General features: G+C 39.9%; 1 protein-coding gene across 3 annotated transcripts in view; it reads left to right on the top strand.

Annotated features, from left to right (window-relative positions):
• Positions 1-13,443, top strand: part of CEMIP2 (cell migration inducing hyaluronidase 2) — a 67,177-nt gene extending 53,734 nt beyond the window's left edge. For all 3 annotated transcript variants that reach the window (XM_045021648.1, XM_045021651.1, XM_045021650.1), the window contains 9 exons: positions 668-845; positions 2,339-2,554; positions 3,237-3,445; positions 4,577-4,759; positions 6,178-6,397; positions 10,149-10,247; positions 11,294-11,442; positions 12,366-12,469; positions 12,851-13,443. In XM_045021648.1, coding sequence (XP_044877583.1) covers positions 668-845; positions 2,339-2,554; positions 3,237-3,445; positions 4,577-4,759; positions 6,178-6,397; positions 10,149-10,247; positions 11,294-11,442; positions 12,366-12,469; positions 12,851-13,047 — 1,555 coding nt within the window. In that variant the 3' untranslated portion in view covers positions 13,048-13,443. The remainder of the gene's footprint in view (positions 1-667; positions 846-2,338; positions 2,555-3,236; positions 3,446-4,576; positions 4,760-6,177; positions 6,398-10,148; positions 10,248-11,293; positions 11,443-12,365; positions 12,470-12,850) is intronic.
• The last annotated feature ends 3,743 nt before the right edge of the window (positions 13,444-17,186 follow it).

Raw genomic sequence — 17,186 nt, 5'->3', positions numbered from 1 at the left:
GTGAAAGGTGTGGGGGGAGCTTGGCTGCCAGTGGCTGCTGCTGAGCAGCGCCCACAAATTTTTCTCTGTGGGTGTTCCAGCCCTGAAGCACCCACAGAGTCGGTGCCTATTGAGGCACCCCATCCCTGGCTCCAACTCCCCTCCCTGTGTCAGACAAGCTCCATCTCCCCAACGGCTTGTCTTGGGAAACTTATTCACCCACAGCCAGATAGCACCTCTTGCCTCACATAAGAAGGGAGAAGGTGTAGGGCAGATTCAGCTTAGGGCACCTCTGTGCTGGTGGGCCATCTGAGAAGTTTAAGATGGTCTGGAAACCTGAGGCTCCCTGCCTGCCCAAACACATGGGACTCCCAATTGGGCACTTCTGTAGGGGTCCCACAGCATCCTAGGAGGGAGAGGCAAAGGGGAATAGTTGGGTGGACTGCAGACAGCTTGGCTCCCTTTTCTAATTCTAGAATTTGAAGTGTAGGTTCTTACCTGTAAGTAAATAGTGGAGGGAAGACTTCCTTTGTCTCTAGTGTCCCACTCTACAAACCATTGTCTTAGCGTTGCATTCTTAATGCTTTTAAATGAAGGGAAGCATTGCCTCTCAGGGACCCTGAACCAAGATTTCTAACAGGTCACGTATGCATGTGTGTGTGTATTAAACATATTCTGTTTTTAACAGGACATTTCCAATCAGAGGTTTTCAGATTTACGATGGACCCATTCATCTTACCAAATGCACATTCAAAAACTTTGTGCCAACTGCTGATAGATACACCAGTGCAATTGGATTCCTATTGAAAAACCCTTGGCAGTTGACACCTAAAAACAACATTTCTCTCGTTAAGTTTGATACAAATGTAAGCTTATTGCAAAATTCATTTTCAGTGGATGGGGTGGAAAAGGGAGACTTCATGGAGTGGGGAAGGATGAATTCTGTGTACAGTGTCCCATGCAGGAGACTTATTTTGAGAGAATTTTGGTGATGTCCTCCTATTTCTTCAAACAAAGGGGAGTCCTATGTGCACTCTCGGTATTGCCTCCACCTGCCCCATTTCTGTGCTGACTGCCACCACTGGGCCTGGGTTGCCTTTTCCCTGCTTCCCTGCAAGTACCTGCTTCTCTTCAGGTGAATGTGCCCAAACTGAGGTGCCCCAGGTAATGCCTGCTGAGCAAGGGAGTTGTAGTTTGGAGAAGGGGTGTCTGCCACATTTAAGGTGAAGGCTCCAGAAACATTGAAAAGGCTGGCAGATGAGGAGGTGAGATTAAGCAACTTCTAGGAGACATATGCATGTCCTACATTTCCCATTTTTGCTGTCTGTCCCATGCTAGCATTGAGATGGATGGGTTTGGATAAAATGTCAACCAGCTTCTCCTGCCTTGGCTTACAATTAAGACTGAATTGGACCTTTGAGGGTTGAAAACTATACTTTCCTCCATTGACACATGCCTTTGAACTTCCTGATTTCAGCCAGAAATGATTGTACTAAAATCTCATGAGAAGTGCTGTTCTTGTACTATTCCTGGCTTACCAGGAAGTTCAGGAAATAACAAGTGCCTGTTTGTGTGAGGTTTCTAGCCCAAAGAGTTTCCAGTCCCAACTTCTATTCAGAACAGAGCTTCCAGACTTTTTTTGAAATTTGCACATCATTAATTTTAGAGTAATCTGTTCTCTGTAGCCAATTACATTTACCAATATTTATTCTCTTACTCTGGAAACTAACTTTTCTTTTTTATCTTGCTTGCTTGCTTACTCTGGTTACAAGAGTTATTTAAATCTTTGAATTCTAATATAGAATTCATAGTACAGTGAAGAATACTCCTATTAGGCTGTGCAGTTGCTGACAGAACTGTATAGTGAGGCATGAAAACAATGACCGGTGCCTCCCAACCCAAACTCAGCTGTGGAGACAGGGTATAGACAACAATGGGGTTTTAGTTTGGGTTTTTAATGCTTGCTTTGAGATAAAAAACAAGTGATTGTAGATGTGTAATGATAATAATGAGACAAGATTCTTTAGGACCTGAGGCAGCTGAAATAATGAATTTGCAGTCATAAATATTAACATAGAATTCTGAAACATTTTAGCAGAAGCCTGAACCAACAGGGCTTCATGTGTTAACTGAAAACTGTGTCTACTACAAAATAATGAAATTCTGTTTTGCAAGACTATGTTGTCCTTGTTAGAGAAGTTATTCAGCTCATAAACCTTGTCAGACTCCTGATTGTCTTTGCATACATGGAAATGTTTATCAGTGTGTTACTAACTGTATATATGCAGTAGCACTACTGAAATTAGTGGCTTTGTGTGAGAGACTTAATTGGAATGTTTCACTTCCCTTTTATGGTCAGGTTTCTCTGAAAGTCTTCTTTGGTAAACCTGGTCCCTGGTTTGAAGACAGTGAGCTGGACGGTGACAAGAACTCAATATTCCATGATGTAGATGGTTCTGTGGCTGAATACAAAGACACTTATGTTGGTAGAATGGATAATTTCCTGATCCGACATCCAAAATGCATTAATGTTACACAATGGAATGGTGTGGTCTGCAGTGGGACCTATGCACAGGTTGGAACTGTTGCAGTTTTGTGAATTCTATATTTTATATATATTGACAAGACTTGACGAAAAACATATCAAAACCCTGAAATGCCCTTCCTCTTTAGGTTTTTAAAAATTTATTTTGCACTTACTTTGCCTTCTAGATGGTTCTGAACAACTTGTTGGGGGAAGGGAGGGGATTATGATAGCAAATGTAATAAAGCGAATCTTTATGCAGTGATTTGACTTGCCATCATCTGCATACCGCAGTCCTGTTGGCCAAAACTTTTAAGTGTGGGAGTTTTCTTATACTTGCAGTTCTGTTTCTCACAATATTAAAAATGTGAAATATAGTTTTCTGAATACAAACCCCTCTGCTGGGATCAATTCCTAGCCTGTCACAGACTTTGTGTGTGTGACTTTAAGTAGGTTACTGAATCCCTCTGTTTTCTATCTGTTAAATGGGTAAAATTATTGCCGGCCTTGTCTATTTAGGCTGTAAACTCTACAGGACAGCGGCTGTCTTTAATTGTGTGCACAGTGCCAAGCTCACTGGGGCCTCTAGGCATGACATCTAATTTTCTAGGGGTTCCGTTTACACTGTTTATCTGTATTTTCCCTCATATATATTGTTTCTAGTGAAACTGATAAAAAATCGTCAGATTACTTCAAATCTCTCCTCCTCTTCTGTCTAATGCTTTTTTTAAAGCTATACATCCAGACAAGGAACCCACAGAACCTTACTATGACCATAGTACGAGACGAATACCCTTTCAGCCCCATGGCACTCCGAGGTATTAACCAGCGAGCTGCCTTTCAACAGTACCAGCCTGTAATGATGCTTCAGAAGGGCTATACGATACATTGGAATGGACAAGCTCCCCAAAGCACTTTTCTTTATCTCATTAACTTTAACAAGTATGTTTCCTTTCATTTTTGCCTCTAATACAAAAGACACCATTGGAATACTGTGTTGCAGAAATAGTTGGGATACATTCAAAATTACAACCACGAGTAAGACTGGAACTTGAAATAGAAAATATTAAAAGCAAAATTTGTACTGGAGACCTAGGCCAAAAGCTGTGTAGAGCTATACAGAAAACGCTGTAAAGTGGTATTTAAAGAAAAGCCCTATTGCTTTATTACTGTTTGAAGCTGTGCAGAGTAGAACCACAAATGATTCGACCTATCACTGGCCTTGTTAAGTCATCTGAATAAGATGCTGTATGTCAAACTGGAAAACTTAAAATTTGTATCCAAACAAGGTGGATTGATTTAAATCAAAGTGACTTAAATCATTGAAATTTTTATCATGATTTAAATCAGCAAGCAGGAAATCTTGATTTAAATTTTTTTCATGTTTTGCATTTGTACTTTAGTTACATTCCTAAAATCATTTTTTCCCCCATTGGTTGATAATCATTAAAACATGTTGATTTGCAGTTAAATCTACCTTTTTACACTGAATTTGATGCTGCTTTTTGCTAACCAGGAGGATACTCTATATTTAAGTGGATATGCTCAACTTTCAGTTGGATGATTTGATTTTTGGTTGTACCCCCTCACCCCCCACTTGAGAGCCATGTCAAGCTCAATTTGGATGGAAATTGAAATTTAGTTAAAAATGCACAAAAACATTTAATTTTTTTATTAACTAAAACTACCTTGAATGTGCTGGCTACATTTAAAAAAAAAAGTGTTTTTTGTTTTTGTTTTTGTTTTTTTACCAAAACACTGATTTATTAAACACAGGAAGTATTATCTGTCATTAGTTTCTGGTCACAGTGTCCTTCAATATTTTAGAACTAGTGGACCTCCTCCTCTCACATACAGCTTTTATTCATAGATTGGAAGAGAAAAACAGCTTTTCTGCTTTTTCGGCTCCCAAATGGTGTCTTAACTTTGAACAATTAGTTATTGAACTGAAATTGCTGAATAAACTGAAATGAAAATATTGTCTCTGATACTCTATTTATTTGTTTCCACAACCACAAAAACAAGAAACTTGCTCAAATGAATGTTTTCAATTTTGTTTCACTCTATTTCCAGGAATGACTGGATTCGGGTTGGACTCTGTTATCCATCAAGCACAACTTTTCAAGTAACATTTGATGTCTTTCAAAGGCAGACATCTGCTTTCTATAGTGTGGAGGACTATACATCAGTAACTTCGATGATGGAGCTGCAGAAAAATCGATCAGAGAAGAAGTTTTATTTTGACAACAGCACTGGGTAATTGTATATAGGTTGATAATAAAAGGATACTTTAATAGTAAAATTGCAAGTTCAGTAGTGTTAAGAATTGGCTCTGATGGCTGCTTAAGAAGGAAAATCTTATGGAGAAACACTAAGCATGTCGCCATGGACATTTGGAAGAGTAATCTACATAACTTGTAATTATAAATGTAGTGGCCATCAGATCAGCACTTGTAAACGTATACCACAGCTGCCGCAGTTATTTCCTATTCTAAGAATGGGGGAAACTGTGGTATCTCAAATACCACAGAGAGGTACCTTTTGGCAAGTAACTGCTTTGTTAGTTTAGTATGGCTCAAATGTAAATGTTTGCCCTCTTCAACAGAGTTTAAAAAAATTCCTGTTGGTCCAGAAGGAATCAGACACATTTTCTTAAACTATGGAGTGAAGTTTTCAAAAGTGACTTAGGCACTTAGGCTTGTCACTTTCAAAAATGGGACTTAGGCTCCTAAGTCACTTAAGCACTTTTGTGAATGTTACCACTGAAGACCTTAATAAAGCTTCCCTAGAAAAAAACAACTATGTATACATTTTTTGCATGTTGTGGTTTTTTATTTTGTTTTTGTTCCCTTCTTTTAATTATAATCAGAATATTAGTATAAGATTTTTTTGGATTTCTTATTAACTAGTTTGAGATATTTGTGTAGATAAACAGATATATGTAGTCTGATATCAATTAGGTTTTCTTTTTTCATCTAGAAACTACAGTGACAAGCAACTATAGAAAAGCTGGTAGAGCTTATCAATATAACAGTCTTCCAGTCAGGATGTGTTTATTGGGCTTTATGCACACTCAGAGCAATAAAGCTCTTTATTTTCTAAATTACACTAATATTTTTGCATATTGTACAATAAGAGCACTGGTTTTTTTTTCGTTAATGTCTGATATGTTAATTGCCAAATAGCAAGTTGAGTGAACATTTGTTAAGATTTTTGGTGTGAAAGTTACTGGTTGGGGCGGGAGGATGGGTGGTGATTTATGGTGGGTAATTTTTTTTTCTCTGTTCAAACAAATCCTGTCATAATGACTTCTCTAACAGTTGGAGAGTTCTAATATATATCACTGAAGACTTTCCTATTATAGTAGTTATTATGGAACATTTACAGAGGACTGTAAATTTACGCAGCACAGAGTCCTGTGGCACCTTATAGACTAACAGACGTTTTGGAGCATGAGCTTTCGTGGGTGAATACCTGCTTCATCGGATGCATGTAAATTTACGGAGATTTAGAAAACAAAAACACATGACAAAAACAAAAACCCTGTCCCTGAAAAGCTTGCAGTGTGAGGTCTCCTATGTTCACTAATCAGTATATTTGAGGAGATTTTGATTATGTAAATTTCTGTATTTTATCAACTAGTTTTCTAATCTCTTGTATTGTTTTGTGTTTAGATTGCTGTTTTTGTATCTTCAAGCCAAATACAATAGGGACGGTCACAGTTATTGTTCAGCTCAGGGATGTGAAAGGGTCAAGATTCAGGCCACTGTTCAGTCAAAAGAGATCAGTAACTGCATGACAAAAGCTTATCCAAAGTACTACCAAGCACCAACTGTTCTACAACCAATGCCAGCCAAAACTACTGCACAGTGTAAAAATTGTGGCACAACCCAGGTAAAAAAAATTCATAAACGTGAATGTAAATTACCAGTAGATATTAACTTCCACGTAATTGCCTTAAATATGGTTTTCATGAAGGAGTGAAAACACTTCAGAAGCAGATATAACCTGGAAGAAAGCTCTACTATTGTGTATATTGTTTACTAAATAAAGGGTAAGTCAGTTCAGTTCAGTTCAAATGTATTCAAAATTGTTTTTGTTTTTATTTTTTTAAGTTTTTGCAAAAATGACCCAATTAAAAAAAATGTTAAGTCCAAAGGGAACAGCCCTCTGTAGTGTTTTTCAACCTGAATATTGATGTACTTCAAGGGCCTCTGCATTTTCAGTTAAGGATTTTGGTGTGTCTAGCGTGAGGCTATGGAACTGTAAATAACAAAGCCATTCCTGCTAGAGAGTGCTCTCATGCTAATATGACGACATTGTTTATACACACACACACACACACACACACACACACACACACACACACACACACACACACACACACACACACACCCATCTCAGTTCCTTCACTGCCACAGAGAGCTAAATGGAACTGCCTCTTCTGTCTGCAAGGTAGTTAGTGTGTCTTCTTATAGTCTCTTAGAGTAGTTGGGGCTACTCGCCTTGTGTTATCTCCAATGCTGTGTCATACTAGGATCTTGTAGAGGACTCAAAAGGGGTGCATCCTCTTCAGCCATCTTTCCAGGGAGGGACATACGTGCTTGATGCCTGGTGTTGCTGGGAGAAGCTCATGGGTTCCAATGCAAAATTTACCATGACTTCACTCCTCAGATGAGGAAGGACAGGCACTTAAAACTGTAGGGGCACTTGGCTTGTTTGAGCCTTCAACCGGATCATTCTAGCACTCCATCAGGAATTTCCAAGTCCTCTTCTTTGCTGAGGTCTTCTGTAAAGAGTCATGAGACACACCCTACCACCCCAGCTTTGGTGTCGAGCCTAAGAATGACCTCCCCAAAGCACACATTTGTTGGTCCTGTGCCTCTCACCTGATGTCTGGCACTGCAGCCCCCATCAAAATCTCCCTCAATGCTCTAATCAGCACAGATCAACTCTGAGGAATCAGGCTTCCAAATCTTTTTGTGTCCCTGTTTCAGGGACGAAGGAAAAGAAGCAGCATTCTGATCCACCAAATGGGGCATTGTTCTCCTTCTCCAAAAACACGTCACTTTTGGAGCCTCCTTATTAGTCTCAATTCTCCTCTGTTTGAGGCTCTGGTGCCAGGTGACTGCGGCACATTGCTGTTTCACATACCTCTGACAGTTGATTTCCCCTATCATGACGGGGCGGGGGGAGAGGGGGGGCCTCTGTCAAGGCTTTTGGCTATACCGCTACTGCTTGACTTAAAGCTTAAAGAACACATCTCTCTGTCCTCACTACCAGTACCAAAAAGAGCTAACTGTATGCCTCCTGTACCCTTGGAGGGTCCTCAGTTTTTGTTGTTGTTTGTTGTAATGTCCCTTGGCTAATTCAAAGCTGGTCTCTGTAGCCCAGGAACTCTGCAAAAGTAACAGTGCATCCCTGACTGCGTCTTCAGATAGAGATAGAGAGGGGCATAAACTGGAGGCTGTTGGAGGAAAACTCTATTATTCTGCTTATTTGAGCTTCCAAGTGGTAAATTACACCTCTAACCCAATATAACGCGACCCGATATAACACAAATTTGGATACAACATGGTAAAGCAGCGCTCCGGGGGGTGGGGCAGCACGCTCCGGTGGATCAAAGCAAGTTCGATATAACGCGGTTTCACCTATAATGCAGTAAGATTTTTTTGGCTCCCAAGGACAGCGTTATATCGGGGTAGAGATGTATCAAGCTGCCCTGTTCAGATATAGCTATGCATTATGGTATTCAATTAAGCATGCACTGACTCCTTACTAGACACACACAGGAAAACAGCTAAGAGCTTGGTCACTGAGGGTAGAACACTAGTGAGATATTTACAGAGAGCAGTTTATGACCCCCTCAGACTCTGCTGCCAGAATCATGGTCTCTGGTATTGCTCCATGGACAACCATGACTTAAATCATCAGGCCCTGCTCCAGTTTCATATAAACCTCTTTGAGGGGTCGGGTCTTTCTAATGATAAAACAGATGAGATTGGAGACAATTAAGATGATGAGAGTTACAGCCTGATCTCTAGGGCTTTCCCAGTCCTTGTTTACTTCAGAGAAGCTGACCTTATACTTGTTTTCAGTGCCACAAACAGGCTCCCTTTGTGAAGTAGCAGGGAAATGGGGCATAGCAAGAGGAAAAGGGGCATGGCTGGAATGTCCCTACAACCAAACACTGCCTGTGGTTTCAGCCCTTGGGGGGCCATTAGTAGCTGTCCCTCCCATCCTTTGACTTGCATCAGATGCAATTTGGCCCTTGTTGAGGATCTAACCCATTGTGCTGCTGCTTAGCCTTCCATTGTTCCAGTAACATGTTTTCAAGATTTTTCCTTTCTGCTCTTTCAAAGAGAAGACTTAAAGAGCTTGGCTTCTCTACTTATAACGTATTTTTTCCCCTTTTGTAGTAACTGGATTTTCCTCATCCTTTTCTTTACTTCTGTTTGGCAGGGAAAATGTATTTTCTTTCCAGTTCAATAAAATGTTCATACCCCTATCGCGTTCCATAACTCAGTGGTCCCCAACCTTTTTTGTCTGGCGCCCGCCAGACAATGAGCCACAGAGGACCGAGGCGGCGGATGAGCATCCGCCGAAATGCCGCCGACAAGCGGCAACATCAGTAGGCGTCGCCACCAAAATACCACCAACAAGTAGCATCATCCAGAGGCGTCGCCACCGATTTTCAGCATTTTGGCGGATGCTCGTCTGCCGACCGGTACGCGGGCACACTTAGATGCCCCAGCGGGCGCCAGGTTGGGGACCCCAGCCATAACTCATTCTCTGTCTCCCATGACAAAAACAGAACATGAAAAATAAGTTCATGACTTTTTTTACCATTTCTTTTCTGCCACTTAGATCTTTTTGTCACCCTTCTCATTTCACTGCAGTGAGCCAGGTTTTGTTCTCTCTCTCTGTGAATGTAATGTTTACAGTTAAGTCTGCTTTATGGTGATATACTTTATTCATCACTTCTTCATCTTTCAGTTTCCAGTTTGTTGTCATACAGTTTCTTCCCCAGACTACCATCACCCCCAGAATGCTAACTATTAATGTGAGTCTAAATGCTGCAATTTTTACTCAGGAAAAACTCCCATTGCTATCAGTGGGAATATCGCTAGCATAAAGATTACAAGATTAGGGCTACAGGCACCTGTTTGGTGTCTTCATTGCTGTCTTGCTCCTTTTTTCCAACATATACGTTACTTCATACTTCTGCTATGTTACCAAAAAAAGCAGAAGTGGCTCAGAAACTGATGCCCAGCACAGCCTGGGGGCAAGACACCAAGAGATGCTGTAAGAACCAAGTGCCATTGCTCAGACTTGAATACATTAATGTGCTGGTTTTCATCCATACTAATACAGTTATATTACAATAGCACCCAAAATCTGTTAGGCACTTTATGGCTATATAGCTCCCCTTCCCTGAAGAGCTTTCAGTCTAAAAGTATCCATGCATTCTGACACTATATTGATTTATTAATCTTGTTTTTTCCAGTTAGCAGTCTAGAGTGTCTATCAGAATAATTGTTGATTATCAGTATGCTGTCTAGTGTTTAAAATAAGACTTGCTGTTGAGCATTTCTGGGAAAGCGGGGGGGAGTGTAAACGTTAACATTTTATTTTTTACATCTAGATGGCATTTACCAGCGATCCTCACAAAACCTACCTCCTTGTGCAGATTCAGTCACTCAGCAAAGTAGAATTACAAAGTAGTCTTCCATCTTTTATCTCTGTAAGTATTCTTATGGCCTCCTTTAACCACTTTTTCCTTAGCAGTTTGAATTATGGCAGCTGCACATTGGTGCAATCTTGTATCATACTGAGCACCACTTTTGTGCTGAGCATCCTTCCGCTGAAGCCAGTGGGAACTGGTGGGTACTCGGTACTATGTTGGTTAAATCCAAAGCAGTGAAATAACTCTTATACTAACAGACTATTACCTAATAGTACCAGTCCTCCAACATTTTGTTCTGTTAAAGCCCTTCGAAACTGATTAGAAGAGAGGGGTCATTATTTTTTGTTTACACTCCAATTCAGTGGTGATAAATGTGGTGACGTAATGTTACTTAACACTTGGTCTGTTGCCATTTTTCCACTTGGGAACCAAGAGAGAATTGTATGTGATGCTGGAGGTGGGGGTTTGCAGGCATTCTCAGCACCCCAAGGGTGCAATTTTAATTTATATTTGTCCTATAGAGTAATGCATATATTGTGTTAGTGAAATAGTAAAACTCTGAATTATTTAGGCAGAGAAGTGCAGGCTATAACAGCATGTGTGTTTGTAACATAACAAATCCAAGCTTGTGAGGGATTTTATGTGGCTTATTTTTAACAACAATTTCAGTAAGATGCTTTGTTAAATATAGTACAACTTAATCAACTGTGGAGGCTGCATGCTCTGCTTTTGTGCACAGAGGGAGTGGTTGAGTCTTTGCATGGCACCGTCTCAGGACAAGTGAGCTACCTCCATTCCTTGTGAAGAATGGTGGTGGCTGAGATAGGATTCATGTCCTTGAGAGTGATTACAGTGAACTGAGGAAAAGCTAGGTGATTCTCAAGGCTCCTTGAGGAATAAAGTCGTCCCATCAGCCAGGTCTTTTTGGAAAAGGAAGAATGGAGAATCTCTGATAAATTATTGGTTGTCAAAAAGGACACTACTGTGTCTATAAATCAAATTATGATAAATGTGGCCAACTGACAGGAGCAGAAGAATATTATTGTACTTGCAAATTGCTGGCAAAAGCAGGCAGTGATTTATGATGTCTTTTCTCACTTCAGGTCAATGGAAATAAGTTTCCCTTCAAAGATGTGGGTGTATTTACCCTAGTAGTTGATGCCTGTGTTGGCACTGTGACAGAAAAAAAAAATTTTCTTCAAGCAAACATTAAAAGCATAGACGAATATTTAAAAACAGGAATTCCACAAAGGTATATGCTATTGTAAACCTATCCATTTATTTACAATACGTATCATGAAATATAGACTTGAACTGGAGTACGAAATACACTGGAGTGCTTTATCATGATAGTCAAACTCTTGCCAGAGAACAGTATTTGTGGGCTGACAATTCTAGCTCACTTTTCACGTTGCTATGAAAACATTTTTAGATTGAGGGCGTAAGTAGAAGCACACAAACATTTAAAGGAACAGTTTCACTACATTTGAGAAAATGGACCAGGTAAATTTAAACATTTGGATTAAATCCCAAAAATATGCTTTCCTTTTCAAAGGATTCATTTTAATGAAACACTACATAATCACCTTTTTTTTAGCTTACACTGGTAAGAAGAATAAGCCTTGGTCTAATTGAGGACATTGTGGCATGAGAATTTTGACAAAAGTGCTTTATTGTTAATAAGTTGAAGATTTATTAATTTCTATTTATACATTGACAGTAATAAAAAGTCACTAAAACCGTTTTAATAAGGTGCCTACACTAAAGCTGGTTGAAAAATGAAAAGCTAACTTCACAAAATAGAAATTGCAATTTTAATTTAAAAGATTTCAAAATGGGTCCATTTTTCATTTTTGCAGAATTTTTTACTTTTTCTTGAAAGCATTATACATTTTCTTTTACTAAATTTTCCTTAGACAAACTTTTTGTAACCACCAATAACATTTCAATAAAAGTTTTAATTAAGTCACAATTTTTCACACAATTTCATTTTCTAAAACAGGACACTTCTCAGCTGGGGAAAAAAAAAATTTCCCAACCATTTTTGATCAGCGCTCTATATAAGTATTGCCCCAAATACAGTGGAAGAATAATCAAGCTAATTTGGAAAGTATATAAGTAGCAGTGATAATAAATATTTAGTTTCCTCATCTTACTACTTTCTTTCTGGTACAGATCAATAGTTTTACTAAGCACAAGAGGTGACATAAGAAACCTTAATATTTCGGAAGCTTTAATGTCCTTGGGAACAGCCAAACCAGCTCATCTTCAAAACAAGGGTTTGTTTAATTTTCTCATACATTTTCTTTTATTAAATTCCTTATGATGAGTCAAATTCTTGCAGTGTTGCATGAGTTGTTTCCAGTTAAGATGATGTCAAACTATTTATTTTATAATAAAGAAGTTAGTGGAAAACTACTAATTTAAGGTTTTAAAATGTTCAAAAGTGGTGGTGTGATGGCTTTTAAAACCATAGTGTCTGGCTGGGTGTGAGGATGGCTGCATTTACTATTATATGAGGAAATCTGGGGTGGGGGAATGGAATTTATTTTCTCCTATGTCATCTTGTTGTAATGTCTGTTTGCATGTAAATTGTATCTAAAAGGTGTCTCTTTCATGTCTAACTTCGGATTCTGTAACTCTGGATTGTTTCATTGCAGGGAGCATAGCCTTTCTTGGCTTCAGAGGAAACTTTAAACCTTCCTGGGCTAAGCTATTTACCAGTCCTGCTGGGCAGGGCCTAGGTCAGATAGAAAAGTTTATACCTTTACAAATGGAAGACTATGGCTGCACCAGAGTGAGCTCTAGCAAACGGAAAGACTTGGAACTTTTAAAGCAAGCTTCAAGAGCACATTAGAGACTAAGATGTACTAAGTGCTGGAAGAAAATGTGAACTAACTTATTTAATTTATGGCATTTTAAACTATACTTTTATCCCAAGTAAACCATTTTACTGTTTTGATAAAGACATATGCCTATGTTGACCGCTTGAATGCCAGTCTGTGCACCTTCTAGTTGTACAAAATGTTAAAGAATTTATTACTATTTGTATAGACAGGTTTTTCAGAGATTTTTTTCTGATGTTTGTATTTACTGAAAACAGTTACCTTTTTTTAATACTTTTGTAGCCTGAGAATTGAGGATGCTTGTAAGGATCAGCCTGGAGAAGTTTTGGTAGCGAGTATTGGATTGCTTAGGGTTTTAAAAAAAAAAAATTAATTAAAATATCTGTCTCTTAAGCAGTTTGAATCCATCTTTGCATTTCCTTTTTCCTGTTTGTTTTACACATTCCTGAGATCACATTTAATAATCAGGCCAGTTATGGGTAGGCTCATCAGAAATCAGTTTTGTCGTAAACTCAACTGTTAGCCTCTGTTTTTATTTTTAACCTTTTCTACTGATTTGTATCCATTTTAAATTTCCATTTTCTCAGGGGGCTCCCTTGCAGCTGCAGGGCTTGGGATACTGAATCACAGTGGGTGCAAGGTGTTGGGGAGGCTCCAGTCCTGTTTGGGCAGAGCAGAGATCCCTGGCCAGAGCCACGAGGAGTAGGGTGAGCCATCTGCTGTAAGGGAAGACACCCTGCTGTTGCATGCTCCTGCCTGGGGACAGCCTCCACACTCCCAGCTGATGAATGAGTGAGCTGGAGGGGGCTCCCTGTGGGTAGGATGACCAGACAGCAAGTTTGAAAAATTGAAACAGGGGGCGGGGGGTAATAGGAGCCTATATAAGAAAAAGAACCAAATATCGGGACTGTCCCTTAAAATCAGGACATCTGGTCACCCTACCTGTGGGGCCAGTGACACCGGATTCCTGAAGGGGCATGGGAGGCTGTGCTTGCCACTGGCTATTTTTTTTTTAATTTATTTCTGTGTGTCAGGTGAAATCGGTGTTTACTGACTATTTGAATCAAATCCTGCCAAGCCTAGTTGTGGTCCATGCCCACTTTTCCAGATATTAAGGGGCAAGTCCTGTTCCCCCACCCACATGGGTACAAAGAGCCCTAACTGTAGCCAAATTTCTGTCATTCAACTGCACACGGGGAGAAGAGGATGGATTCCAGGACCCTGTGCAGGGGCCTGTACCTTATGCATGTCATGAATCTATGTTCTGCAGAGACTGCCTGTGCCTCAGAGTGCAGGGGATACATGGGATGGTGTAGGGCTGGAGTGAGGGCAAAGCCAGTGGATGCACAGTTATGTAGATCCTCTAGCCTCTCTCTCTTCAGCTGATGTGCAGGGGCCACTACAAAAGCAGCTACAGCCTAGGATGAGAAGACTGCTTTTCTCACCCCCTTGAAAATCTCCTGGTAATTCAAATTAAACTTAAACACAAAATAACTCTTTAAAATTCAGTTTTCAAACAGCATAACAACTTGTGCCGAGCAAATGATCTCTGACCTGAACCATGCAAGTTAAACTTTTAATTTGTATTACTGTATTTTGAAATTGATGAGAGAGATCCACAGCTCAAACCTTTGGTCTGCGCTACTCTAATTGTATATTTTGTTTATATTTAGTGGTATTTTCATTCATGCTATAATCAGGCTGCTTCTTGACCTGTAGGTCTGAATCTTTCTTAATATAAACAAATGGATACCTACCTTTGGTTATATACTAGGTTTGTTTGGATCCTTTTCATTTTCAGTCTAGTCAATCCTTCTGCAAATTGTGGGAAAGCCACACTGAAGGATTGCAACCCATGCAGGTACTGATTTTAGGAGGTTGTGCCCTTTGTCTTTGAACATAAATTTCACTATCTCAGAGAGCCCAAAGACCAGTTTCATCACGGTGGGGGAGGGGTTGAACTATCTTGTACCCACAATTCTAAATACAATTAATGCAAATTATTCTCTCTTCATACATGTACTATTGATTCTTATTGTTATATATGAGAGTCTCCTTTTAAATATACTTCACATTTTGCATTTAAAATGAGTATCTTTTTGGCGATATCAATCTGTATGCTTTGTCTTCCTGAAACAAATGAAAAGGCTGTCTTGTGCCTTTAAGAGAAAAATGCAGAGAAGCTGAATTATGGTTGTTTGTTACTTTACAGAGTATGCTACCTCAAACTGCTGCCAATAAATCATTCTAGATCTAATAAACTTCTTTGTGCTAATGTGTGTTCCTTTTAATCCAGGGTGTCATGTTACTAACATTTGACGAGTATAAATAAATTTTATATCTGACAACTTTAAGGCAATAAATGATGGGCCATCTTCATTCTCTTTCTATGTTAAATACATTTCTGTAGTTACTCTGGTCTAAGGATTTCAAAAAACTTTACAGACATTAATTTCTCAAGCCTCAATATACTTGTGAGGGTAGGTATGTTGTATATGCTTCCAGATTTACAGAGTGAGGCGTGGGGAGAGAAGAAACTGAGGAACCCGATACTAAGTGACTGTGCCAGGGCATGAGCCACATTGAAACAAAGGTTTCCTGACTCAATCCTGTTCTGTAACTCACAGGGCCTTTCACCTTGTGTAGGAGTAAAGTACATCTGTGCACAGATGTACCATTCTGACTCAGTAGTATTTTGTACCAATTCAGCATGATTATATAAGGTGCAAGGCAGTGACAAATCAAACTGTTAAAATTTACTTTGGAGTTGGTCCAAGGTATTTGTTTCAAGTGATGCTTTTAATTATGGATCCTATCATTCAAAATCCTGCTAAGGGCCTTCCAGGTAAGGGAATATGTATCCTAATCCCCAGACCTGGCTGCTTGTCTTAAAATGTGATGCTCCCCAGTGGTATCCAGGGTACTGAGGCACCTCATCCTCAACTGTTGCTCGCATGAGGGAGTCTTGTGACGGCTGCGGGTCAATTCCCTGAAACAACCAGCCTCTGGCAACACAAGCATGGTCTTCCAGGCCTCCACAGACCTCAATTTCTGTACAGGACATGCCAACTCTCAAACCCTTGGAACGTGAAGAATGTAGCTGAAGTCGACATACTTAGACCTACTTACCGCAGTGTCTTCACTACGGTGAGTCGACTGCTGCCACTCCCCGTTGACTCTGCCCACGCCTTTCGCCGAGCTGGAGTACAGGAGTCGACGGGAGAGCATTTGGGGATTGATTTATCGAGTTTAGACTAGACACGATAATCGATCCCCGCTGGATCGATTGTTGTCCGCCGATCCGGCCAGTAGTGAAGACATACCCGTAGTTATGTAAAATAATCTAACAGGTTGGTAAAATTTTGCCTCTGACAAAACTGTTTTTTGTGACCCCTCCTGGTGTCAGACTTGCAGACAGAATCCCCTTAGCCCCACCTCCCCTTTCTTCTGACATGTAACACACCGTCTTTTGTTAAAACACAAGTCCAGAGCTCTTATGGCAAGACTAATCAGGCACCTGAAAGTGGTACAGTAGTCTGGAAAGGTTGAGAGCCACTGACGTAGCGACATAAGGCGTTCCATCTGATGAGGTCAACCCTGTTTAATGACTCTTTGTCTCCCACCCTTCCTTCCCAAAACCCACCGGCACAAATACAGTGCAAAAGAATTTTAAAATATTGCCTGTCCCCCCCACACACACACCACACATACACTCTTGATAAGTTTTTTTGTTACCATAATGTAGTTGGTATATCCGTGACAAGTTGTATGACTAGCTCACAGGGGATTTTAAATTATGTGCCAAAAAATTTCAAAGAAGCCTGTCTGCTCCAGGCTTGTCTATGATTAACTCTTTAACAAATGGTTTACAGCACAGCAGTGCAACATTCCATTAAACTTGAAATATGGGGCACGCCTTAGCTTCAGCCTGTGAGTCTAACACTCAGTCTCCTATTTGTCCCTGCTAACGAGGACCACTGGATCTGCCTGTAACTGACAGTGGTAACACACTTTAAAGAGGAATTCGGGATGAGTGACCTTAAACCACAGAGCAAAAATAAAGATGTCTAGCATTTATGTGACAGGCCAAAATGCAGTATGAAACTAAGGAGAACATATAGATAATGCATTACTGTAACCTATTTATTTT

The sequence above is a fragment of the Mauremys mutica genome, chromosome 6 (genome assembly GCF_020497125.1).
Source record: "Mauremys mutica isolate MM-2020 ecotype Southern chromosome 6, ASM2049712v1, whole genome shotgun sequence".
NCBI lineage: Eukaryota > Metazoa > Chordata > Testudines > Geoemydidae > Mauremys > Mauremys mutica.
The sequence above is the reverse complement of the archived record's forward strand: the minus strand, read 5'-3'. Positions and strand labels throughout refer to the sequence as shown.